Source organism: Lissotriton vulgaris, chromosome 3_1 (genome assembly GCF_964263255.1).
Source record: "Lissotriton vulgaris chromosome 3_1, aLisVul1.2, whole genome shotgun sequence".
Taxonomy (NCBI): Eukaryota; Metazoa; Chordata; class Amphibia; order Caudata; family Salamandridae; genus Lissotriton; species Lissotriton vulgaris.
The window spans coordinates 1,676,168,882-1,676,196,787 of record NC_141689.1 but is presented as its reverse complement, the minus strand read 5'-3'; the positions used below and the strand labels follow the sequence as shown (position 1 = coordinate 1,676,196,787).

Sequence of the window (27,906 nt, the reverse complement as noted above, 5' to 3'; positions counted from 1 at the left end):
CCAGCTGCACGGGACCGAGTCGAACCAGGTACCTGGCAAAGAGGAAGGCTCGTCTTACCTGCTCGTCACCCATCCGTCACCAGGCAGCCCCAGCTGTGCCGGCAGGCTGGCGATCAGCCCACCACCAACCTCACCCGGGTCGGAGGCACCAGACGGGAAGAGCCAGGCGGCTCCCCATCCCGCACGCATCCCACCGAGAGGAGCCAGGGTCCCCTTGCAGGCCCTTGGCCCCTTCTCTTCCAGGCCACCCTGCCATGCAAGAAGGGTGGCTCCTCGGTTGACCAGGAACCCGGTCGGACCGGGACTCTGGCACAGAAGGGCCCAATCGGCGCCAGGGCCCTTTAGAGGGAGGGGTGGTACCAGCCAGGGATGCACTGCCATTCGTTTTCCCCCACCGCTGGGGGGGTCGTGCCGGGTGAGCTTGCGTCCCTGTTCCCTCACACATTAGTCGGGCCTACCCTGGGGAAGAGGCTCGCCGAATTCCCGGTCCTCACCCGAGTGCCCCATGCGGCCGCGGACCGCGCCGCCAGCCGGGGCGCGCCAGGGCAGGGCCGGGCCCTGTGCCTACGGTGCTTGCTTGCAGGAGGCAACTGAGAGCTTCTGGCTGGCACTGTCAGTCGCTTGGGCTGCTCCACCGTTAATGATCCTTCAGCAGGTTCACCTACGGAAACGTTGTTATGACTCTTGCTTCCTCTAGATAGTCAAGTTTGATAGTCTTCTCGGCGCTCCGCCAGGGCCTTTCCCGACCCCGGCGGGCCGATCTGAGGACCTCACTAAACCATCCAATCAGTAGTAGCGACGGGCGGTGTGTACAAAGGGCAGGGACTTAATCAACGCAAGCTTATGACTCGCACTTACTAGGAATTCCTTGTTCATGGGAAATAATGGCAATCCCCAGTCCCTATCACGAACGGGGTTCAACAGGTTACCCTCACCTGTCGGTTAAGGGTAGAAACACGCTGATCTGTTCAGTGTAGCGCGCGTGCAACCCCGGACATCTAAGGGCATCACAGATCTGTTATTGCTCAATCTCTTGTGGCTGAACGCCACTTGTCCCTCTAAGAAATAGGACGCCTACCGCTGGGGGTCGCGTATATAGTTAGCAAGGAGGAGTCTTGTTCGTTATCGGAAATAACCAGACAAATCGCTCCACCAATTTGGAACGGCTATGCACCATCACCCACGGAATCGAGAAAGAGCTATCAATCTGTCAATCCTTTCTGTGTCCATGCTGGGTAAGGTTTCTCATGTTGAGTCAAATTAAGCCGCAGCCTCCACTCCTGATGGTGCCCTTCCGTCAATTCCTTTAAGTTTCAGCTTTGCAACCATACTCCCCCGGAACCCAAAGACTTAGGTTTCCCGGAACCTGCTCGGCGGGTCATGGAAATAACGCCGCCGGATCGCTAGTCGGCATCGTTTACGGTCAGAACTACGACGGTATCTAATCGTCTTCGAACCTCCGACTTTCGCTCTTGATTAATGAAAATATTCTTGCAAATGCTTTCGCTTTGGTTCGTCTTGCACCGGTCCAAGAATTTCATGCCTAGCGGCACAATGTGAATGGCCTCAGTCGTCCCTCTTAATCATGACCCCAGTTCCAACAACAAAATAGAACTGGAGTCCTATTCCATTATTCCTAGCTGAAGTATTCAGGCGACCTGCTTGCTTTGAATGCTCTAATTTTTTCAAAGTAAATGCTTTGGACCCCCAGGACACTCAGTCAAGAGCATCAAGGGGACGCCGAGAGGCAGGGGCTGGGAAAGGCGGTAGCTCACCTCGCGGTAGACCGCCAGCTCGATCCCAAGATCCAACCACAAGCTTTTTAACTGCAGCAACTTTAATATATGCTATTGGAGCTGGAATTACCGCAACTGCTGGCACCATACTTGCCCTCCAATGGATCCTCGTTAAAGGATTTAAAGTGCACTCATTCCAATTACAGGGCCTCGAAAGAGTCCTGCATTGTTATTTTTCGTCACTACCTCCCTGAGTCGGGTGTAGGTAATTTGCGTGCCTGCTACATTCCCAGGATGTAGTAGCCGTTTCTCAGGCTCCCTCTCCAGAATCGAACTCTGATTCTGCATTACACGTGGTCACCATGGTAGGCGCAGAAAGTACCATTAAAGATTGATAGGGCAGGCATCTGAATGTATCGTCGCCATCAAAGGGATGTGCGATCGGCCTGAGGTTATCTAGAGTCACCAAAGCGGCCAGGCGAGCCCAGATTGGTCTTAGTCTGTTAGATGCACACATCCAGGGAGGTCAGAATGTATTAAGCTCTAGAATTACCACAGTTATCCAAGTAACAGATGGGGTGATCAAAGGAACCATAACTGATTTAATGAGCCTTTCGCAGTTTCATTGTACCGGCCGTGTGTACTTACACATGCATGGCTTAATCTTTGAGACAAGCGTATGCTACTGGCAGGATCAACTAGGTAGACGCACCTGCTGACGGGGTGGGTTCGGGGGGCTGAGTGTCCATCTCCCTGAACGGACAAGTTTCGCGCACCCCTCCATCTCGGGAGCTTGCTGGGGGAAGGAGCCTACACTCCTGGGCGGGAGGGCTCACTGGAGGTGTGAGAGGTGCGGTCACATGGGCACCGGCAGGCCCAGCCCCCTCCCTCGGAAGGGAGAGGCGGGCCAAGGCGCAACCTGAGGAAGACACAGGGGTGCTGGAGCCTGGCGGCTCCGGCACCCCTCGGAATAGTCGTTCCGAGCTGCTGTGGGAATATGCTGGGCAGAGAGGGGTGACAGCGTGGTGCACGGGGCCTATGAACGTGCTGGGCAGCAGCATCCGAGGGCCTGGCGCCACCTAACCCCTTCCGCTCGGGTCAGATCACTGGGGGCATGAGCTGCTGGTGCCGCTCGGCCTTCACTCTGCTGGGAAGGGCCTCCCACCAGGCGGCAGGCCCTCGAGTCGGATGGTCCATGCGGGGAGGAAGCTCCTTGCTTGAAACAACAGCCAAGGCTGGCTAAGCAGGCCATCCCTAAACGGACCGAGAGTGCCCAATCGATCAGAGTATGGCCAGGGCATCCCTTGGCAGACCGCCCTGCATGGGGCGATGGTGGTTTCACATCCCTGCCTGCTCCTGGGGCAAACAGGCTCAAAGGAAAGATCCATCAGGAAGGAGCTGAGAGGCAGGCGCAGACCTGGGTCCCTGGGGCCCCCAAAAGGCGTGCCCGGGTGCTGCCTTCCCCTGTTTCGGAATCACTGGATGTCACGGAGGTCTGACTGACCCTCTCCCTAGTAATCCCAAGGCTCCAAGGTACCCCTCCTCCTGGAGCCTACGCTGGGATCTGGGAGGCAACTGAGCCCTCATCCAGACTTCCAGGCAATCCCGCCATCTGGTCGCCCCATTGGAAAACATTGCGTGCGATCAGAAGGCCGAGGGAATAGGTGCGACCAGCTGGCCGAGGGGATAGGTGCGACCAGATGGCCAGGGGGAAAGGTGCGACCAGATGGCTTGGCTCAAAAGAGAAGCCATCTGGTCGCTCTGTGCCCCAATGAAAGAGTGAGCGGGCACCGGGGCATGAAGGGACCAGAGGCCCAGGGCCCCAGCTGGGCCCCAGCTATGGAGGCTGCAAGGGGGACCCAACGGGCCCTCCGACTGGGCCCCATGGACACCTTGACAAGCAGGGGAGGCCTGCACAGGACCGATAGACCCCTGTCCTGGGCCCTAGGTGGAGCAGCAGACCGAGGGATGGGGCCCAGCACCAGAGCTCCCGACCCGGGGCCCGACTAGCCACCTGGAAACAGCCGGGGCTCCCTGGCCCAGGGGCACAGGGGACGCCTCGCCGGGGCCTCTGAACCGCATCCCGGGCACCCTGCGCTGCGGCAGGACTAAGACAGAGCCCAGGGTGGGGAGGCCGCGCTCCCCAGTGCCCTCAGGTGCCCGGGCCGGAGCTCCTGAACCCAGCCAAGCAAGGGGGGCTCCCCAGGCACAACAGAACCCCATCCCGGGGCTTTGGCAGAGTGGTAGGCCCAGGGATGGGGATCAGGGATGAAGCACCAGACCCAGGGCCCAGCGGGGCTCCAGGACCCAGAGGAGCAGGGGAAGCCTCCCCGGGACCGCCGGACCCTGTCCCGGGCACCGTGCCACAGGGCAGGGCCGAGGACAGATCCCGGGATGGGGAGGTGGCCCTCCCCGGGGCATTCAGTGGCCCCAGCCGGATCTCCTGGACCCAGCCAAGCAAGAGGAGGCTCCCCAGGCACAACGGAAACTCGTCCCAGGCCTTTGGCAGAGCAGCAGGTCGGGGGACGGGGCCCAGGGCCAGAGCACCCGATCCTCGGCCCGACAGGCCCCTGGACCCAACCAGGGCTCCCAGGCCCAGTCGGGGCTCCTGGGACCGGAGGCAAAGGGGAAGCCTCCCCAGGCCCGCAAGAACTCGTTTGGGCACCATGCCACGCAGCAGGACTGAGGACGGAGCCTGTGGTGGGGAGGCGGCCCTCCCCGGGCCCCTGCACCAGCCCAGCAGGGGGAGGATCCCCAGGACAACCAGACCCCATCCAGGGCAGCCTGCCCAGGGATGGACCCAGGGCTGGGACAGCATCCTGGCCCATCCAGCTTCCGGCTGAGGACCGCTAGGCCGAGAGGGGTCCCAGAGTACCCGGTCCCTACTAATCCAGAGGAAAGTTACCCATCTTTTTAGGAACCCGTGCGCACCACAAGACTCAGAGGGACCTGGGAGCGAATGTACCTGACCTCCTAGAGCCCTGGCTGGGATCCAGGAGGCAAATGAGCCCTCATTGGGACTTCCTGGGCAGCCCGGCCATCTGGTTGCCCCATTGAAAAGGATTACGTGTGACCAGATGGCCGAGGGGAAAGTGCGACCAGATGGCCGTGACAGAAAGGGCTCCCATTTTCCTACCCGAGCCTTCGCGGTAGGGCACCCGCCTGCCCATGCAGGTTACGGGGGCTCTGCTTCCCGGGAGCTCGGGGACCCCGGCTGGGCCTCAGGCATGGGGAGGCCCGCAGGAGCTCTCAGGCCCTGCACGCCTTTGGGAGGACTGCCCGGGATGCATGGAGCCCATCCTGGGTACTTTGCTACGCTGCGAGCCGTAGAAGGGAGCCCCGGATGCCTGGGAGGTGTTGCCCGGGCATAGCCCACCTGGTCCCTGGCAAAGAACCGCCAGCCCGGGAGGGGTGTTCTGGCATACCCTGCCCCTAGTGATCCAGAGGAGGGCAACCCCTATTTCTGGGAACCTGTGTGCACCGCGAGACTCAGGGGTCCCTAGGCAGACATGCCCAACCTCCTGGAGCCCTGGCTGGGATCAGGGAGGCAAATGAGCACCAATCGGGATTCCAGGGCGACCCAGCCATCTGGTCGACCCATTAGAAAGCATTGTGTGCGACCAGATGGCCAAGGCAAAAGGTACAACCAGATGGCCAGGACCAAAAGGACTCCCATCTGCCCGCCTTGAGCCTGGCGGTAGGGCTCCTGCCTGCCCACGCAGGATTCTGGAGCTCCGCATCCCTGGGGCTCAGAGACCCCGGCTGGGCCTCAGGCACAGGGAGGTCCACAGGAGCTCTTGGGGCCCGCATGCCCGGGGAGGACTGCTCGGGATCCTTGGAGCCAGTCCCGGGCACTTTGCCATGCCGCAGGCCTGAGGAGGCTACCCCAGACGCCTGGGAAGTGTTGCCAGGACATAGCCATTTCTTCCCCGGCAGAGAACTGCCAGCCCGGGAGGGGTGTTCTGGCACACCCTGCCCCTAGCAATCCGGAGGAAAGCTACCCCTCGTTCTGGGAACCCATGCGCTCCAAGTGACAGAGGGGACCCTGGGCGCTGAGACGCCCGACCTCCTGGATCCCTGGCTTGGATCCGGGAGGCAAATTAGCCCTCATCGGGACTTCCAGGGCAGCCTGGCCATCTGGTCGCCCCATTGGAAAGCATTGCCTGCAACCAGATGGCCAAGGGGAAAGGTGCGACCATTGGCCCAGGCCGAAGGACGCCCATCTGCCCCCCCGGGCCGAGCCATAGCGGTAGGGCTCCCGTCTGCCCTTGCAGGGTTCTGGTGCTCTGCTAGCGGGACCCTTGTCCCGGGCAGATGGACACTTGGCAGGCCGCATGATGGGGGCTCCCACACCACAAGCCCTGACCAAAACCCAGGCCCCGGGCCGGACCCTGCTTTTAAACCCAGCCAGGCCGTGGAGATCGGGTTGCCTGCCTGAGTATGAGGGGCCCCTGTGCCGGGCACATGGACCCTCAGGACGTGGGTTCGTTTTACACATATTTTTTTCCTATAATTCCACGTAGAGGCTTTACGCCAATTCCGTCCAGCCCTAGTTTCTAGTACCACCTAAGAACAGTGATTTCCAGGTTACTTTGAAAGGTTTTATTTGAACAGTAACAAAAGCACTGGGAATTTTCTGGTGATAATTGAGATATGGTGTACATTTGAAATAGCTGGGCTTTCAACAAAGAATGTCGACTTGTTGCTATTCTGATCTGTAGAATGACACCAACTAATGAACACTCTCAAAATATCCACACAAACCCTCTCCACCATATCTTCTTCACTCCCCACTGATCTCCACTCCATCAACCTCCACATCCAGTTCCAGCCCCTAAGAAAGCACAGTGGCTTGGTGGAGGAATGGCTCTGTAAGGTTCACACCTTCCATTGTTAAAAGGAAACATTGCAAATAATTATCACACAAAATCTCACCTTAAATAAATAGATTTATTAAAATATAATCCTTCAATAAAAAATTGACTTTTAAAAACTTCCCCATATGAATCTTCAGCAACATTCTTAACCATGTGTCTGAACTCCAGTAACAAAATAATAGTTTTTCAAATATGAAATGCGACACCTGATAAAATAAAAGACCATGGGCCAGATGTAGGTGTCAAAATACAGGTCGTAATCGGCCGAAAATACTGATTTTCAGCCGTTTCCAACCGGTATTTTGACATTGGGATGTAGGGGCACTGAAAACATACAGATTCTGTAATTTTACCAAATCGGTAATTTTACCAAATCGGTAAAATTACCGATTCTGTAAAATTACAGAATCGGTAAATTTTACTGATTCTGTAAATTTACTGATCGGTAAAATTACCGAATCTGTATTTTTCTATGTAGGTAGCACTTCTAACAGTGCTACAGGGCCTTTAGAATTCGTTATTTACCATGTAATACAATTGCATGGTAAATAACAAATTCTTGTGTACATGCACATCTGTGCATGTACACCTGTGCCATGTGGCACACAGACATGCCCTAAGGGCATGTATGTGTGCCACATGGCGCACAAGCCAGTTACAGGGGTGCAACAGGGTGTCAAAGTGACACTGTGTCCCCCTTTGCAATTCGGTATTTTTACCGAATCGGTATTTGCTATTGAATCCTTTGGGCTTCAAGGCCCATAGGATTCAATAGCAAATACCGATTCGGTTACCGAATCGGAAAATACTGAATCTTACCGATTCGGTAAAAAATACCGAATTATTACCCACATCAGATTTACCGATTCTAAAATACCGAATCGGTAAAATTCGGTATTTTAGAATCGGTAAATCTAAATTACCCTCATCTAGCCCCATATTCCTCTATTTGCATAACAGTCCTACACCTGGTGCATCCTAAAGTTTTCTCAAAACTCCATAAGCATCGGTCAATCCAAAAGAAAATATTCTACAGTGTGAAATACTTTTATATCAAATGGAAAGATTATTTGAGTAGTTGCTGGACATTTATATAAATCCTCAGCAGATTAGTCGGATTTAAACCACACTTGGAGCCATATTTATAATGTTTTCATTCAAGACACCTTGCTGTGCTGCGCTATGCTGCGTGAAAGGGAGAGGAGAGGAATGCCCATATCGATCAAGATATGGCGCATTTCTGCTCTCTCCTTACGCTGGTGCTATTTTGACTGCCTAGTACCAATGCAGACAATGCAGGCACCCTTGCACAAAAAATGCAAGGGCGCCTGTGTTGCAGACAGGATTTTTTTTTAGCAGAAAGGGACACCTCCTTGCACAAAACCAATCCTCTGAGGCTTTTTCTCTTTCTATGTGTGCTGCACAACATGGAAAATATATGCATATTTCTCCTTGTTATGCCTCTCCTGGAAAGGCAAAGCATTTTGACGCAGGTCAACCACTCATAGTAAATCTGGGATTGTGCCAAAATCGCTCGGTGGATGCGTGGGAACAACCACACTCTAACCAATGAAATGCCTACCTGGGGCAGAGTAATGCAAGACTGCGACTTGCACTGCCTTGGGTTACTACAGATTTACTAAGCAATGCAGTGCCACGCAGGGTGGCCTAGCAAGGCTTGGTAAATTTCATTCTAGGATTCGAGTCACCCTGTGTCTCCTTGTGTGGTGCAGGGGAGATGCAAAACCTTTGATAAATCTCTCCATTTACTTTTAAGTAAGTGTCTGAAACTTTGCTCTTGCCCAAAATGAATATATCTTAGAAACCCTAACATAATCCTAGGAGTGAACTCAAATGGCAATAGGGTTGTTTTGTTGCATGATGAAAAGCAGTATTGGTACTCTAGTTAAGAACAATTGGTTAAGAACATTTGATGAAACATTTTAATACACAAAATAACAATTTGAACAATGAGGCTGATGTCTCAAGCAATGGTGAGGTAACTGCTGGAGCATGGAGAATAATGAAACATCAAGATGCAGCATGTGAAATAAGCTTCTAGAATAAAAAGATCTCTTAAAGACATGTTCTTGGGGCTCATCACCACACCAGTGGTTCATTTCCATGGAGAAATTGCACTATGAAAAAGAGTCTCAACCACGAATTTGACCAGCAGGAACTTGTGATGATCTAAATTGGAAAACTCCTAAATAATATTTAACAAACAGTCCAAAGTGGAACTTTAAACCCCAATGTGGATCCGAAAAGGAACCTCGGCCAATCCTCCTAGCCTGTTGCTATCATGGAATGTTGGTTCCGCTTTCTGAAGCTTCTACTGCAGAGATCTGTGCATGAACTCATGGTTTCTGGTAGACACTCATCCTTTCCTTCTCACAAAATCAATAAAGTAAGTACCATTGAGTTGGTAACAATAAACCTCTATTATTCAGCACCAAGCCAAGATACCCACAACTGAATGCGATTTTTACAAATAACATGTTATGCTAAGTTATGTTATGTCCCAAGCCGACATGGTCTTGCCTTGCAATTAGTTGTAAAAATGGAGCATTCTTGGATCTTAACAATCTGTAATGCTCTCCCTGGTTCAAATGAGATTTGAGGCAGAGAGAGCATTAGATGGAGCGGCCTACTGTTGATCCATCACTGTATTGTGCGTGTCCCCTTCTATGAGATGAGGATCCGATGTCACTTGAGTTGTTCTGGGACTTCCTTGCCACATCTCTACAGCAGAGAAGCAGAATGAAGCGCTGTAGAACAAACGTTTGCACACCTGTCTGACACCAAGGTTTGGTACCTTGTGCCATGAGCAGCACTCTTGACACAAGCAGCCCAATTCCCACTGGCTATCACATGACTACCTGCTTAGCCATGATGCAGAGAAAAATTTGGTGGGGATCCTGCTGGGCTAAATCTGGCAGACCCTGGCCAGCCCCTAAATCCATCATTGCAATAAAACTATGCAGCGAGCCAGAAGCTATACCGCAATTGTGACTCACCGCCACATTCTTGCAACATTTATTCACTTGAAAAAAGGCCTGTTGTGGCTTCTTCTTCTCAGAATGTAGAACTTACTCTTATGGAAATAATGGCTAGTCATGGTGACAATGGATATTTCATTCAATGATGTCACTACAGAAAACTAAAATATACACTGCCTTTCTCAAGGAGTGATGGAAATATCCATTGGTTGAAACGTTAAAATATGCTGGGTTATAGGGTTCTCTGCCAAATGCTCACATGAAACAATATAAAATAAAAAATTGCAGTAGCGGTATGAATCTGATTTCCATATTATAGCCTACGGGTTCTAATTGTTCGCATGTGAAGGCCCGCTCTGCAAACTAATAAAGGAAGAAACAGCTTTTCAGCTCTTTTTCGTCTGACTTTTATTTTTATTGAGAATTCATTTTCATTAAAGGGGGTATTTAATATTGTATGTTTATTGAGTGTAATTGAAAGTTAATTTCAAGAATCCACGAATTTATCAGGTTACAATACATTGTAATTCACAAGAGGTTTTGAAATTTGCTTACATTAAAGATCTTAAGATTTTGTTTCAAAATATTACATACTAATACCTCCACTTTTATTTTATATGGCGGGAAAATGAGAGCTGTTTCTCATATGGAGGAGAAAGAGGCTGAGGGCTTCACGATGTGTGAGACCATCTGCAAAAGGAATAACTTATCCCACACCGATGTATATATCTTTATAGTGTATGGCAATGCAGTGTACTCACATAAATTACTACTTTGTGAGTAACTGGTTGGAAGAATGACAATCCTATCCACTCACACTTGTATGCTCCAAATGTCTGTGCCGGATACTCTTTGTCCATCTCTGGTTCTCGTATGGCACATGCTCTGACTGGCTGGGGCCTATGTTTACATTCCTAAGTAGGTGCTCTTTCTCAACCCTCCAGTGCTAGTAAGCCCTTGTTTGTCTTACGTTTCCATGCTGCACACAGGCAGTGCTTACAAATATATTTCCTAATTGTTGCACCTGAGTAGAACTCGCCACCATTTTGTGCTAGCTACTACTGTTGTCTTGGCCTTTCCTGATCGTTCTACTCGCACATCTTTCGAACTCTAGCATTGGCCGACCAGCTCTCCAAGACAATAACAGACTCCATGCCTACCTAGTCCAGTCATATGTTTACCAGTTCCCTCCCACAACTGATAAAAGTACTAATACAGTCATGGATTTTGCAGATTAGTTTGATTACTCCTTCACTAGTCTTTCGTCTTCGTCCTTCCATCACTTCTTCTGTTAATCTTGCATAATGCATCTTAATGTGGCTTAACATTTGTCAGCCATTTTGGAAAAGTGAGTCATTTCTTAAACTCTGCCTACCCTCCATTACATAGGGCCAAATAGGTAGTCCTTTTTCTTCACAAACCGTCCCCATTGCAGCAAGGAACTCGCCTACTGATCGGTGATAAATGATTTTCTGTTTTCCTAAGTGTAACTAACATCAAAGTAAAAGGGCTGATTATTTCACTTAATCTTTGTTTCTTTCTTACTTGACATGCCCGAGACTGAGACTAAATGCCACACCCAGGGCACGGTATACATCCTATTGTCTTCATCCGATTTATGCATTTGTTCGTGAAAAGTCGGTCTCCTGTAAGTCTCATACTTATAAAAATTAAAATAAATTTGTGTTATAAAAAAACCAACATCAAAGTAAATGGTGCCATTTGCTGTAGCCATGGCAGCCACCTTCAAAAGAAGTACGACCAAGAGCCCCACCACAGTTAAGGTCATTATCCACCGATGGGAATTCCCAGACACAGTAGCGCTGCAAAGTAATCTGTCTGAACGTCACCTGCAGGAAGCCAGGTGCCTCTAAGTTGTTGAGGATAACACCCAAAAAGATTGACTGAAAGCACCCCAAAATAAGCCAAAAACATACTGCCAGCCATAGTCTCTGCTCAACTACACCATTAGCACATGGTTGATGTACCCACTAATGAATGTGATCATGGAAGGTCCCCCAATTGACACATTGCTTCCCCACACACTGGGAGTAGGAAGGCAGCGGAGCAAATTCTTTACCTGTGCAATGGGGGCACTTCCTAAGGGTAATACTTACCCACCCCAATGCTTGATGATTTCTCCTTTTTTCCTTAAACATATGCATTTTCTCCTTCTGTAATTCTCGGTAAAGTCACTTTCCAGCCCTCTTTGCCTCCATTGTGTCGACTACGACTCTGCTCCAGCCCTTAGTAGCTCCTTACAAGGGCCTCGTGACAGGCCTTTTTCCCAGATCACCTTTAACACACTTGTCCTGCACTTGCTCACACTAGGGAAGAGCACCAAATTAGGATACAAATTATCTGCGCAGGTTAATCTCTTTTCCTTTTTGTGTTCTTCTTTTTACGTTTGCACTTTATTTGGGTCACTTTTTGTTACTCTACCCTTTAACTCTTTTTGTTGCATAGCACTATGATACATCTGCGTTCATGCGAGGGCATTTTTGCACTTGTTATTAACAAGTGAACCTAAATAACAGCCATTGTCAAGCAGTACAAACAGCTAATGTAATCTTAAATTAAATTAATGGGAACTCACTATAGAGAACTTCGATGCCCTAATCTTGAAAAGTATTCTACACTCAATACGTAGACACTAATTACCGATTTGTGAAAGCTGCGTTTAGTTTTGGCGCCTACACGTTCTAAGGTATAGAGGTCGAAACAGAGAGTAAGAAAGTCAAATTATAAACATGAACATCCTGAACACAAACTATCTCCTGAAAGAAAAAAAGATTCAAAGTTTGAGTTGTTCTGACACTAAAACGAAAAGTAATATTCCAGTTTTCACTTTCGGTCAAGCGTTTTTTTTGGTTTGGCAGATTTACAAAGTAAACAAGCTGGAGTCAGTCATGCTTACCGGATTACAAGGAGTTCCACCCACACTCTTACGAAAGCCAGTAAAGGCCCAAAAGCTTCCAGGATGTATGTATAGTGTCCACCCGATTTCTTGATGCATGTTCCCAGTTCAGCATAGGAAAGGGCACCTGGTGAAAACAATGGAAACACTATATGAAGTTCTGAACCAAACATGATCATATGTGTGAAAACGTGCATGTAAATGTTAATATATTCTACATTTAAATAGCGCCTATTGTCCCTGAAAGACTTGCAAGATATGCCGATTTTTGTGTAAAATGGCAGTTTTGAGCAGCTCTGCGGGCTCCTTTATGGTATTTATTATTATTATTATAGTCCAATTAGCTAGTTATTGCATTGCGTAGTCCAATCTGAGATACGTTGTCGAAAATGTATAGTCCTGAGCATGCAATGTGGAGAGCGAAATGCTTGGGAGGATTGCCAGGATGGACTTTTTTGCTATTATACCATACATCATCGCCATTGTGAGATGTAAATAAGCTCTGATATTTCCCAGCTAGTTCAGACCTGTAGTAGTGGTCTAGATCAGAGTCCTCCGATTGGTCACCAGTATATTATTCCATGCCTGTTCAGTTGCCAGTTCAGTTAGTTATGCCTGGTTTATGGGCTTCTGAGGACTGGGTGATGTAATGTAATGTAATGTAAGAGCAAACTTGTATAGCGCTCACTTTGGGATGCCTCACGGCTGGGTGAGTTGGCCTAACGAAGGGGGGTTGCAAACAGGGAGGGCGATCGCAGCCCAGCCCCTGCCGGTTGGCAGGGCACAACAAGAGTCAGACAAGGCAGCGAGTTGTAGCCTAACTCCGGGACAGAAGCTTCACCCCCCAGTGCAAAGAGAGGGCAAACCCAACTGAACAAAGGAACGACCCAGAAGGGCCAAGAAGCAATACAAGCCTACAAATATGCTATAAAATGAACTGTCAGTACAATTTACAGGGACAAATGATTTATGGCAAATGTGATGTCTAATAATATGCATATAAGGATGGCGCAAATATGACTGTTCAGCAATGTGGACTGATGGCATGTGATACCAAGTACGCAAAATATGCATGTATTCCTAATACAACTGCGGCCAACAAATGACCACCACAAGATAAGTGTGCATGTTGGCTTATTTATAATAAGGAATACAATGTGGGAGGATTGCATGTATGTGAGAGTGGGCAGAGTGCGGGGGTTATGGTGATTGCCCCAGTCTCACGCTCTCCCCAGTCAATGGTGTACTTAACTCAGCTGCCAGGCTTGTTTCAGGCATGGGAATATGTGGACTGCATTCACTAAATGTAATCTGCTTCCACTTGAAGCCAGGATCAAATCTAAGTTTGTCATCTTAGCCAAGAACCAACATATGAAGCCGAGAGGACAGTGGGAAGATTAGAGAGGAGGAGGAATGAGAAAAAAAGACAAACACTTAAATGTAACAATGGGGCTGTCCACACACAGGTGTGAGAGCTGGGGAAGTATAGTGAGATAGCTGGTTATTTAGAGGAGTTTGACATGTTGTATGAAGATGCTCAGCGCCATGTCAAATTCTGTGGCCATGTTCACTAGAAGAGCTCAGAGAATTAATCTGCACCTTTTAGGTTGGTCAATGTTACATAAAGTTAATACTGTGCCAAAAAAAGTTGATACTATGACAACCTACCCTCCATTAACTTTTATTCGCCAATAAAGAAATATATTGACCTTATCCACTGAAAATAAAAATAAAACAAGTACTATTTACTGGCCCACATCACAAATAATGGATGATGTCGGCCACTGTCACTGCGTGAAACAGTTGTAGACATCAGCCACAGCTGTGCACTAAGGGAGCAAGCTGGCTTTATCTTTACTTCAAAGGAAGACTGTGACCTCTGCAATGCTGGCACACTCCCAGGAAAGGGGGGACGGTCATGACTAGTTATTGTTTCATTGAATTCAGCTGGTAAACAGAGCATGATCAGGCGTGGCACAGGCAAGAGGATTATGCTATTAAGAATTTAGCCGCATGCTGTATTAATGTTATTATTGTATTTGAAAATTTTCAGCTGACTTCACAAGTCAGCTTACTACAAGTACTGCACTGTTTGGCAGCTCAGTATGCACTGTATAAGTAGTCTCAGATATATTAATAAACACATAAAATGCTTTAAAAGCATGCAAATGGAGGCAGTGATCCAGGACTCAAAATGCTTCACACTCTGCTAAGAAAACTTGCACTCATAGTGCAAACAGTAATAATCACTGTGTGATTTTCAGTTCTCTCATTATTAACTTTGACTATCTGGGTTTGTGCAAAGACAATATATGATTTAATAGTTCATGTGGGTGTCTTGATGTAAACCTTTAATAGTGTACATTAATGTGGGGTAAACCCCTGCCTGGTCCATGATATCCAATAGAATGTCTCTGTCCACTAGGTCAAAGTCATAGGAGAGGTCCATGAATGCCATGTGTATGGCTCCTCTCCTGGCCTTGAAATATTTACCAAGGATCAGACAGAGGTTTTGGGCTTTCCCTGTCGTGCTCAAGCCTGTGTGAAACCCATATTGGACTTCGGCAAAGAAAGATTTCTCTGCCGTCCAGTCTTCTAATCTTGCCAGTATTACTCTGTCAAATATTTTAACTGAGGAGTCCATCAACGAAATAGGCCTGTAATTTGAGGGGGAGTTTCTTTCTTAAAAATGGAGACTATTATAGATTCACTCCAGGTCTCTATTGGTCCCTCCTTAATACTGCTCAAAAAACATTTGTACCGGGGAGCCCCAAAATCAAGATTATGGTTAAAAAGCTTGGCTGCGACCATCTGGTCCTGGAGCATTTCCTATTGCAGAGCTTAAAATTGCTTTACAGACCTCAGCTACCGTGATGGTCTCACTAAATTTGATAAGAACTGGGACTGGGGGTGAAACAAAATTTGTAGTTGTGGCTGAGGGCTTGTTTACGCTGTTGTTTGGGCTAAAGATGTCAGTGAAATACTCAACCCATTCTTACTCCATTATGTGGTTTTCTATGCCTATGGGTGAATTCCCTGAGAAAAAGGGTCGATTTTCAATCTCCAAAAATGTCCTATTGTCTTTTAAAAGGACCACACTTTCCAAGTCCTTCCAGGCACTTGCTATAATCCCTACTTTCCTTTTCTCAATAGCTTGGTTATCAGTCTCTGCACAATTCTAACCACAGCCTGGTCCCGAGGAACTGCATTGTTTTTTTTAATGTTTTGTAAGCATTAGTGCAATCCTGGTTAAACCAATGTTAAAGTCCCCTACCCAAATGATAGAGACATTTAAGTGCTCTCTACTTGTTAGATCAATAATGATGCGTTCCAGATCTTCAATGATCCCCACAGGTTGTGTCAAGAAAATGTTTTAATAGATATTAATTAAAAATATATTACATGCCCTAGGTAAGGATAGTTTAAAAATGTGATAGTGGGGGTTAGAGCTCAGCAGCTTAACATGTAAGCACCTAAATGAAGTAGAGACCAGAACTGATAGGCCCTCCTTTCCCCTGTCTGTATTGGACTGGATAGCCGGTTAGCTGAAGGAACTAAACCCCTCAATCGCAATACGGTCACGTGCCCAAGTCTCCGGGCAGCAAATGATATCGAATTTTCCAATGAAAGATAAACTGTCCTTATTATTAAGTTTCAAACTCACTAATACCATGTTCCAGGAGAGAAGCTGCAAGTCCCATTGTGTGGAAAAAGGTAGGGCTAGGACCTTTCTCAAGATTTGCCCGGCGCTAACCGCCCTCGTACCATTCAAATTTACCAAGCAATGAGGCAGGCGCCGGAGACCAGAAGGCAGGAAACAGAAGTTTTATTCCGACGGAGCAGAACACATCAGATCAGACAACAAGGTATCGTCTCGAGGTGCTCTAACAAGTGAGCTGAGACGTCTTCTTTTATATCTTACAAAACTCTTGGCATTACAATCAGGACATTGTGACGCAAAAGAAAAGACATCCCTATAATCCTCGTGTCAATCCTACCCCACATATGTTCACAATAGGGACCCTTGACCTGCTGATAAGAGGGGAGGCAATGACGCAGCTGAGTGTTCCGCTGATTATTAGGAGATGTGCGCCTGATCGTAGCCCAGGGGGTGGGGAGGCTAGGATCAATAGTGGGTCCTTTGAAGAGGAGTGACTTCATACAATAAGGGGCAGTAAATGGTATCTCCTGGCTTAGGCGATGGCCTCGGACATGTGTGGTCAGTCGGACTCGGGGGAAGGGGTCATCAAAGGAGTGGTATTCATGCCGCGTGGACAATCGAGTGCGGAGGGAAGGCTTGTCAACAGAGGGGCATTCATGGAAGGAAAGGAGGTGTTGGTCAGGCGCGGCCGTGACTCCCAAGGACAGGGTCTTGCAGAAGAAGAAGGTTTATGACTTGCTCGTGTGAGAGAGAGGGGAAAGGGGGGGGGGGGTCAGGGTGTGCACAGGGACAGAGTCGCACAGAGAGAGAGAGATCTTATGACCCGTACATGAGTGAGCGGGGGCAGTCAGGTGCAGCTGGGGAGGGCTGTGTCAGCTGAGGCGAAGGATGCCTCTTCAAGAGGAGATGGGGGGGGTTTGCGTGGGTCAAGCAGAAGGGTTGCCTTGCAGGGCAGGGTCGCACAGAAGGAGAGGGTTTCATGGTTTATGCATGAGAGAGAGAGAGAGAGGGGGTTTCAAATACGCGCAGAAGGGAAGCCGGTGATTCTAATCTTAGGCGGGCAAAAGGCCAGGGTGCCTAAAATGGCTGTCATGTACACACGGATACAGGCCTTTGCTGGCAGAGGGATGCAGTCAATGTTTTACGGTATTCATGGTGCGCGCAGGGAGAGGAGTGGGGAAAGGGAAATGAACGTTGCTTATGTACATCAATATTTCTAATTTTCTACAGTCGCCCCTTTTTACATAGCAAAGTTCATTTTCGTAATTCGATGAGGGTACATATAAACAGGTGCGATCGAAGAATTTGCTTTTGTCAATACTAACATACGGCATATAATCATGGACAGTTGATGTGATTGGCAGAATGCAGCACATAGGAGATTGCATTTGTCAAGTTCCTATCGTTTCAAAACACTACATAGCATAAATGTTTCTAACTTAAAAATGTGACCAATGAACATTTTGACCAAGTAGTCTGAGGGTGGAATTCAGTTCAATACACAAGATCTCTTCGTCACAGTGTCTTTTTGTAGTGAGCCATCACTGGTAGGCTCTAGTCCGTGTACCTTTGTTGGCGCTGTTGAGCACCGGCGGTGGAGCTATAGGTCCAGCTCGGTTCTATCCTTACGCGTTGCAGGGTGCGGTCAGTCCTCTGCTGTTAGACCACAGTCCTGTTTCCTAAACAATCCGTTTAGCGGCGCCTCATGCTCGGCACCTATGTTTCCGTGGCAACACCCTATTCCTACTTGAATGCAGTTCTTCCTTTTGGCAATAAGTCACGCGGGAAAGAGTGGGTGTGTGGTTCAAATAGTCGATAGGAGAGAGGGCGGAGTTGGGTCAGAGTTCCTGGGACACACAAAAGGGACCAAGGGAGCAAAGGATAACAAGCAGGCAGGCCCATCAGTCGGGCCCAAAGAAGGGGAACGGAGACTCCAGGCACACGTGGGTTAGCAGACGAAGGGCTTCAAGGCGGCCCATCATTTTTCATTTTCCACGTTGAAATTGCGGTCTCGTCCCGTATCTTGTTGCTCTGCAGCTCCACCTTTGGTCGAGGTCACAAGTGTCTCAAGATCCGCAGCCAGGCTGTACGTCATGTCCGACCCTTCTCCTTCGGTGATCGTGAATCTTTGAATAGGTACAAAACAAGTTTTTAGAGAACTGGCAGAAGAAGACATCTACGCATGTGAATTCCTCCCTCAATCCTACATACTTGGGAGATACGCCCATCGGTCACAGTCAGAGGTCTATTACCAGGCAGTGCATATGTCGGCATTCTTATTGAGTTCATGTCAAGTTTATTCATCATCTATATGTGCCACATATAGAGAAAAGTCAGACTCCTATCAACTGTGCATTTCATCAAATTCAACATTTCGGAACTTCCAGGGAGACTCGTCTTTCTAACCTTAGCCTTAACAGTTCTAACATTTTCCTTCATGGCTGGCTAACCTTTTCAAAGCAGGGCAGGGGTGCCATCATCGAGAGTCAAGTAAAACGGGGTTTTCTCGAGGGACGACAGTTACTCATGGTCATCATGTTTTATATCCGGGACAGCATCTGGGGTAAGCAAATGGGGCGGGGATGCTTCGGGCGCTCGCGCTTGGGTGCAAAAGGGGGTGGGGCAATCTGGGCATTGGGGGTCAATCTAGACGTTGGCGTTCGTCTCTAATGAACAGAAATGAGGTGCCATTGACATACAGTTCCCCTATAAATGGCCAGATTGGGGGACCTTAGTCGTCTTACCTGTCCTTTCCTTCTCAGCCAATTCAAGTTCATTCCTTTTGCAGAAAGGAGAGGTAGTAATATGGCGAGATACAATCACTTTAGTTTTGGTCAATTTCGCTGAACACCTTCGCGTTCAATAAGTTTCCAATCAGACTAGTGCCAGCGAGGCACGACTTTACCATACAAAGGAAGAGGAAATAGGGAGACTCCCATAGAGAGCGAGAGTCATCCGCAATCTAAACGAGCCATTTGGTACACGTATGACATGTAGAGAGAGAGATAGAGAGAGTTAGAGAGAGTTAGAGAGATAGAGAGAGAGAGGTATAGAGAGGAAAATGGTGGGATAGAGATAGAGAAAGACAGAGAGATGTGTACAAAAATAGGTCCTTTAGTGCGTTCACAACACAGAACAGCAGGGGGTCAGGTAACGGAGAGGCGCAAACAAAGGGCGAACATAAACCCCTGCGGCACACACACACGCGAACTCAGACAGAGGAAGACAGTACACGTATTACATACATATAAGACATTCATGACAAAACAGAAAACAATAGTTGGCCAACAAAATCCATATTATATCCTACGTATCTTTACTATCCTATTTATCTACGTGCTTAGCTCTTTCTACCCTTCCCTCCTTTTCCTTCTCGCTTGTTATCTCTGCGAGCGTTCTCAATTGCCAATACTTACACCTCGGTTAGTCGATCAGAAATTAACCTGGTCGCGCTATTTACCCATGGTTGGATCTTAAACCATTTTTCGGTTCCTTCCTTTGGTGGGAAGTTCTCCAGGCTGAGGCAACGGCAAGTATTGATCGGGAGAACAGTCGGACAGCTTGGCTATATTTATAAGAGTGTGAGAAAAGGGGGCAGTGCATTGAACATCAGTAACATTTCTAACTTCCCAGACGGGTGGTGCCGTGGTAACCCTTACCCACACACTTTTCTTTGTCCTTTCCCTACCTAGTCAAACATCTAGTTACATTATCTAACGTGTTATTTCTAGTCAATTTTCGTCATACAGTACCAGTCAAGTTTCTATGTCAGTCCATCCTCCCAGTCGCTATGTTCTAAGGAGGAACAGTCATGTTTTAAGTCTACGTCTTTTTTTTTTTTTTTTTTAACTTATCGTCATAAGGACTATGCACATATTCCCTCCTTCCCTTTTCGTCGGTGGTTCGACCATCGCTCTCCCACACTTCAGCCGACGTTCTGACGTGACCTGCAGAAGGGAGGATAAAGAAGGGATGGGGGCAGCATTCAAAGCACATCAGCATGCAGTAGTCCGAAAATGTTTTTACCTACCACATACTCGACCTATCTCCACGCACTGCATTTCTTTACCATCTCAGCATTTAAGCCCAGAGGGACCAGTAATGTCAGATAGATAATCATTGACGATCTGCGTATCTACATGATTTACTTGGTCGCGACCCCTTTAGGTTGCGTGCAAGGGTGGCGGTCAGGTGGCATTTCTGTGGTGTCGTTTAAGGGCGTCTAAAACACTTTTCCGGCTGCCTGTGACACATAATGTAGTTGCTAAATATCTGGTCCTTTTTAACCTTCAGCTTTCATCATACTTATTCTTCGCTCACAGTAGAAAAACATCCAAAACTCATTAACGCAAGCGCTACAACTATGCTTTCTTTTTCAAAATACTTTTAATAAAAAGTGTTGATGTATAAATACAGGCCTACAACCCAGTGGACCGGCCACGGAGCAGATTGAAACTGTACATAAGAAGAACGAAGTTGGTGGCAGTTCATTGCATAAAGTGCAGCAGTGCAATAAAATCGTCTTAAACTTCCCTACAGAGCAAGCATGATGCATGTCAAGAATTCATTTTTTTCAATTGGTTCATTAATTCATTATCCAAATGCTCATTCGCTGTCTAAATTACACCAATTCATTTTCCAAATCATAATTAGTACCCACCCTAAATCAGTTCTTTGTCCAAACACATGATCAATATCTGTATTGCTTTCTTCTCTAAGCACATAATCACTATCCATCTTATCAACTTTCATTGTCCAAAAATGCACACGTATCTCAGAGCATCAAGATTCGAGCAATCCGGGTGAACAGGGAGTTTGAAAGTTTTGTTTCGTGTATCGGCGCCATTTTGGGCGAGGTCAGGCAGGTTCCAGCATAGTCAGAATGTCTCCAACGACTCGTGGTTGGACCAGAACCTTCCGTTGGTAGTTCAAAAAGTTTTGCGCAATGTGGTAACAGTCTAACATCAGTCAAAGAGAGGGGAGGGCAGCAATAATTTTCCTACCGGGTCATTCTGGTGTTCCCCCGGAACTGAACAAGTCTGTGCCGTGGCTGTATTTTAGCCATTTCCAAACCGAGGCTGGCGTCGGCAGGAGTGCGTCGATGTCGCGGTTCCCAGTGAGGGGGACGGGGGCGCCCATGCGGAGGGATCGGGGTGCCCCCCGGCTCTCATAGAATCTTCAAAGTTGAGGAGAGAAGGCATGGGGCGTGTGCCCGTCCTGGGCAAAAGACCGCTTTTCGATGTTGACCCTTTTTAAGTAAGAGCATTGGGGCGTCGCTGGAAGCCTCCACCTGGAGGGAGGTGGGGGAGGCTCGTTCGCGTCACCTCCCCCTTCCAGCGACCCCGCGCCGTTCTCCGGCTCCAGTTGTTTTGGTAAGGCCGTGTCAGGCGATGAAGATGGGGGGGGGGTCGGTGGCTGAGGCAAGACATCCCCCCCCCTTTTTTTGACATGTGGCGGGACTACCTGTAATTGCCCAGGCGCTGACATGTGGCGGGACTACCTACAATTGTCCAGGCGTCGGCATGTGGCGGGACTTCCTGTAAGCGCCGCCGTCCTTGCTTCAGCTTCGGCCTTCTTTGCGGGCCGGATCAGGCGAGAGTGAGAGGGAGGGGGTGGTCGGTGGCTGAGGCAAGACAGCCCCCCCCCCCCCGTGGCCTGCAGGGCAGCAGAGGAGAGGAGAAATGGAGAGGTCCTTATTATTCTTTGGGCCGCCTGCCCAACAGCCTCTCCTTCTGACCGCGGCCAGGCGAGCCTCGCATGCCTCGAGGCCTCGCCTTCCGGATGGGCGTAACCGCGGACCTGTTGCACTTCGGGAGCTTCTGGAATGGGGGTAGGTACCTATTGAATTGTTTCTATTTCATGTGACCGTTATTTGGGCGTGGTGGGCAATGAGGCAGACATGTTTGGAGCAGGAATAGGCAATGGAGCCTAGCTACCTCGTGGCTGCCTTGGTGTCAAGCTTGTCTTCCCTCGCCATTTTTATGTTTCTTATTGCGAGTTATTTCTAACATTTCTTATTTTATTTTTAGCGAAGTTGATAACTCATCAGTGGCCTACTGATTTCGCTCAACTCTTTTTCTTGTATTTTTATGCCATAACCTATTATAAGCTATAGCGACTAGTCCACACTTAATGAACATGTCCTTATTAGGTGTGCCCTCCAGTGGAGCTGGATGGTTCATCTCTAATAAGCGGTCCGGGCTAAACAGGCTACCAACCAGTGGGGAGAAGATAGGCATGACGGATTACAACGGGGACAAAAGTCTGCACTACCTATCTTATCACGGCGGGCAAAGACTAGACAGAATATTTCTATTCTCCGTTGTTTGCCGGCGGTGAATACCTCAAACGAACCAATACCGAACAATCGGTCAATCAAACAATCAGTGGGGAGAATAAGTGGGCACGAAAAGTTATCGTTACCCACCCTTTCTCTACCTGCAAAGAGAGACCTTGTTTTTCCCTGTTTGCAGACAAAGAATCTCCAGACAATAATCCACGAACGACAGTTCGGGAAACAGTGGGGGAGGAAGATAGGCACGACGGATTACAACGGGGACAAAAGTCTGCGTTACCTATCCTTCACTGTTTGCAAAGAGAGAGCCTGTTGTTTTCTCCGTTTGCAGACAGCGAATCTCCAGAGGTTTCAACAAAGCGTAATACTAGTATTATCCAAACAAAACAATCTTTTCTCAATTCGTCGCGTTTACACGACCTTACCCGGACCGCATGGACGGTTTCCTGTCCCCTGGATCCAGCGCCCGATCGTCCTCTCTCCTTCGTGATGTTCGTGGCACTCCTGATGGTTCCCAGTCAGGACCGTAGATCACTCGAGAGAGGTCTGTTCAGAACTAGTGAAGGTCGGGTGATCGGCTGTCAGACGAGGGTCTATCGGACACGAGCTCTTCCCGATCGTTGCAGTTGTTCACTCTGTCGTCGGGACCTCTCCCACTGGATCCACGTGTCGCTGATGGGCCCCACGTGGGCGCCAATTGTGGAAAAGGGTAGGGCTAGGACCTTTCTCAAGATTTGCCCGGCGCTAACCGCCCTCGTACCATTCAAATTTACCAAGCAATGAGGCAGGCGCCGGAGACCAGAAGGCAGGAAACAGAAGTTTTATTCCGACGGAGCAGAACACATCAGATCAGACAACAAGGTATCGTCTCGAGGTGCTCTAACAAGTGAGCTGAGACGTCTTCTTTTATATCTTACAAAACTCTTGGCATTACAATCAGGACATTGTGACGCAAAAGAAAAGACATCCCTATAATCCTCGTGTCAATCCTACCCCACATATGTTCACAATAGGGACCCTTGACCTGCTGATAAGAGGGGAGGCAATGACGCAGCTGAGTGTTCCGCTGATTATTAGGAGATGTGCGCCTGATCGTAGCCCAGGGGGTGGGGAGGCTAGGATCAATAGTGGGTCCTTTGAAGAGGAGTGACTTCATACAATAAGGGGCAGTAAATGGTATCTCCTGGCTTAGGCGATGGCCTCGGACATGTGTGGTCAGTCGGACTCGGGGGAAGGGGTCATCAAAGGAGTGGTATTCATGCCGCGTGGACAATCGAGTGCGGAGGGAAGGCTTGTCAACAGAGGGGCATTCATGGAAGGAAAGGAGGTGTTGGTCAGGCGCGGCCGTGACTCCCAAGGACAGGGTCTTGCAGAAGAAGAAGGTTTATGACTTGCTCGTGTGAGAGAGAGGGGAAAGGGGGGGGGGTCAGGGTGTGCACAGGGACAGAGTCGCACAGAGAGAGAGAGATCTTATGACCCGTACATGAGTGAGCGGGGGCAGTCAGGTGCAGCTGGGGAGGGCTGTGTCAGCTGAGGCGAAGGATGCCTCTTCAAGAGGAGATGGGGGGGGTTTGCGTGGGTCAAGCAGAAGGGTTGCCTTGCAGGGCAGGGTCGCACAGAAGGAGAGGGTTTCATGGTTTATGCATGAGAGAGAGAGAGAGAGGGGGTTTCAAATACGCGCAGAAGGGAAGCCGGTGATTCTAATCTTAGGCGGGCAAAAGGCCAGGGCGCCTAAAATGGCTGTCATGTACACACGGATACAGGCCTTTGCTGGCAGAGGGATGCAGTCAATGTTTTACGGTATTCATGGTGCGCGCAGGGAGAGGAGTGGGGAAAGGGAAATGAACGTTGCTTATGTACATCAATATTTCTAATTTTCTACAATTGATGATTTACGAGTTGTTTTTTTGTTCTGAATGCCGCAGCCTGCTGCACCATGTTGGTACCTCTCAATCTGTTACTACGGGGTAAAGTCATTTCTACGTTAGAGCAACCACGGCCCGTGGAGGGAGTTCCGGTGGGGCAGAAAGGCGGGGCAGGGGAGGGGCGGGGGAGGTGCTAAAAACCGGAATATGGATAATTGGAGGTAAGTAAACAATGTAATTAATAAAACGAATTTCGTAGCGCCCCCTGCCCTACCTGAACTCCCTCCATGGGCCACGCTGCGTTAGAGGGTTCTTCAGGCCTCTCACCTCGGAACCAAATTGTGCCAGTTGTGGTCAGCCATGCTAAATTGATGTGTGAGTTGATTACTATCAATAGTGCTTGTATCTGATCTGGGCACGCTCCATTCCTCTCAGGCAATACTTGAGCATCATGTGTTGAATGTTGAACATGACCTCCCTTGTGAATAAAGTTAACAGCTTCCTCTCTGTGCGGGGTCATATCTGCTTCGGCTCACACAAGAGTCCTTAGTGGTACTCCCATGAAACTCAAAATCTATTATAAGAAGGAAACAGGGAGACTCACTGTGAAGCTACTCATGAGCCAGAAGCACCACCCCTTGCCTCCTCCCCATGCACGTTAATTAGGTGAGGGTGATAAAAAATACCCCAACTGTGCAGCACGTAGGGTCACCTGCCTGTCCCCATTGCTGGGCCTAATGCCAGATCTTATTAAGCGGTGAGCCAAATTTCGATTCAATAACTTATTTTAGGTAAGCAACTTTTATTACATGTAAAATAGTTCAAAAAGGAAAAATGGCAAGCCATAAAGAGCCAACAGTCACAGTAAGGGCTGCAGTGCCAATTCAGACCTAAGGCAAGAGCAGGAAAAGCAGAGACTGACAAAAATTAAGGGCATGTGAAAAATGCAAAGCACCTGAGTTCCGGCATCCATTATTTTGTAACTAGGGTGATGGCCTACGCGGATGACACGCAGTTATTGTTTACCTGGAGAAGGGGCGAGGACTCGGTCGACACGGCTCAGAGCTGTCTTACGGCGGTGTTTCGCTGGTTGGCCAATGCACAACTTAAGTGCAATGAGGAAAAGTCGGAGGTGCTCCAGTTTGGAGCTTTTCCTGCGGGTTTTCGATCCAGACTGTGGCCTACCGACTTTCCACATCCACTATCAGACAAGGGCCTTGCAAAAAACTTGGGTGTCTGGTTCGAGGAAAATTTGAATTTCGCGACACATGTCAAAAAACTGACAGGGACTTGTTTTGGCATACTTAAAACCTTGCGTAAATTCCTCCCCCTTCTCCCGGATGAGGCTAAAGAAACTGTAGTCCGAGCATTGATCCTCTCCCGGCTGGACTACTCCAACGCGCTTTTAGTGGGATGCCCAGGCTATCTGATAAAAAAATTACAGGTAGTCCAAAATGCGGCTGCGTGCCTCCTACGTGGTTTTTCTTCCAGGCAGAGCGTGCGGGTCCTTCTCCGCCACCTTCACTGGCTCCCTGTCGAGGCCCGTTTGAAATTTAAACTGCTGGTGATTGTCCACCGGGCCTTGCATGATTTGGGCCCACTATATCTACAGAAGCTCTTTTCTTTTTATGTTCCTTCTCGGACCTTGCGGTCTTCGGACCAACTTCTTATTCAGAACCCATGCTTTTTACGCCAGAGGCTTGGGGGCTGCTCTTTCACCCGTAATACTAGTTTAGCTTGGAATGAGCTTCCTCTTGCCCTTAGGAGGATTGCGGATCCAGCTGTCTTTAAAAAGAACCTAAAAACATTACTATTTTAAGCTTATTTTTCTGTTCAGTTGGTAGTGGGGGTTTAGGGTAGCAGCGCCGGGATACTCTGAGTAGCTGAGCGCTTTAGAAATGCAGCATAACATAACATAACATGATATAATGAGATATAGTTGTCCATACGCTTTGCCTATTCCCTAATTTATCAACAACTGTCACACACCACGAGACTTCAAGGTGGCTACAAATTCGCTTTGGTAACAGTTGTCTTGGTTTCCTTAACCTTTTTTGTTGATTGCTTTGCCAAACCAGACACCTGAGTTGCAGAGGGTGGGCAGATACCTTCCTGATAATTAGATGTCCAGCATCATGGTCTGCAGTATATCATTGCAGCACGCTCAGAAGAGTAAGCATACTGCTTCTGAAGAGCCATAACATAAGGCTGTTTTGGACATACTTCAAATATTTCTGTTCTGCCACAATGTTTTTTTCCCAGTCAACAAATAAAAATAACTTTAGTTTATACCAATAAATATTACATCATGTACTACTAATGAGAAACATATGCTATTATGCTAAAATATACCCTATATTTGTAAATCGAAAATGTATATGCAGCATATTCATAAAAGAAGTGCATGAAAGCATATTGCACTACTATGTATGCATACCCTGCGTGCAGATGGAAAGCAATCATTTCATCGTGACTTAAAATTATATATTTTATTGAGTTCACTGACAACTTTGCTAGGCCCAGGAGACATTATGGGCCATATGTATCATAGTTCCGTTTTGCGAATTCCAAATAGAGAATTTTAAGGAATCGCTATTTGGAATTCGCAAAACGGTATGTATGTACAAAATCGCTGTTTCATAGCGATTCCTTACCATTCCTAATTTACGATTAGCAAATAGATAATCGCAAATTACCCATTCATTTCTATGGGCCAGGAGGCCCATAGGAATGAAGGGGGAATTTGCGATTAGCAATTTGCTAATCGCAAATTAGGAATATTTTCAAGGGTGCAGGGGTGTCTCAAGAACACCCTGCTGCACCCCTGAAAATGACATTTGGGGGCATATGTATGAGCGTCATATGGCACCTTTGGTTTTTTTGAAAAAAGCTTTTTTAAAAGAATTCGCAACTTACCACCAACTAGAAGTTGGTGGTAATTTGCAAATCTTTAATGGCAATTTTGGAATATTTTTTCTTTGATACATTGCATTTAAGGAATCGCAAAATTTGCGATTCCTTAAGTGCAATCGCAAAATAAGGAATAGCAAATTCTGCAATTCCTTATTTTGCATCAAACATGTTACATACATACCATTTAGCTAATTAGCATTCGCATTTCGGCCTTTGCGAATGCTAATTAGCTTGATACATATGGCCCAATGTCTTGTGAAGTACATTGCAAATTTTAGCAAGCTTAACCTCATTTTCAAACTTGACAAGTAAAGCAACGTTTTGTGAAAAGTGAAGTATTTGAGGATATGAACGCTGTCTTCCATCCAAGGCCGTTCAGGTGCTTCCTTGGATGTAAAGTTATGGACACCTTCATGTTTGATTGGTTTCTGCTGATTCTAAGTAACTGTTGTCATGTGATCTTCTCACATTGACTTGCAGTAGGTGAAAATGTATGTATATACTAGATCAAAATGTGCATGTTAACCACACTGTTCCAATTGACAAATGTTGTATCGTGAGCCTCGGTTAGTTAAAATGACAATTGTCTTTGATATTTTTCCTTTTTTGCCTGCTATTTTGCATCAAACGCTGTTTGTACTTT

At 47.9% G+C, this 27,906-nt stretch overlaps 1 protein-coding gene and 1 pseudogene across 1 annotated transcript in view; both read right to left on the bottom strand.

Annotated features, from left to right (window-relative positions):
* Positions 1 to 27,906, bottom strand: part of LOC147728336 (cystine/glutamate transporter-like) — a 723,773-nt gene that overhangs the window by 548,312 nt on the left and 147,555 nt on the right. Inside the window, exon 2 of the mRNA XM_086962152.1 lies at positions 12,530 to 12,656. Within this exon, the coding sequence (XP_086818278.1) occupies positions 12,530 to 12,656 (127 nt within the window). The remainder of the gene's footprint in view (positions 1 to 12,529; positions 12,657 to 27,906) is intronic.
* LOC147728337 (18S ribosomal RNA) lies at positions 639 to 2,441 on the bottom strand (annotated as a pseudogene).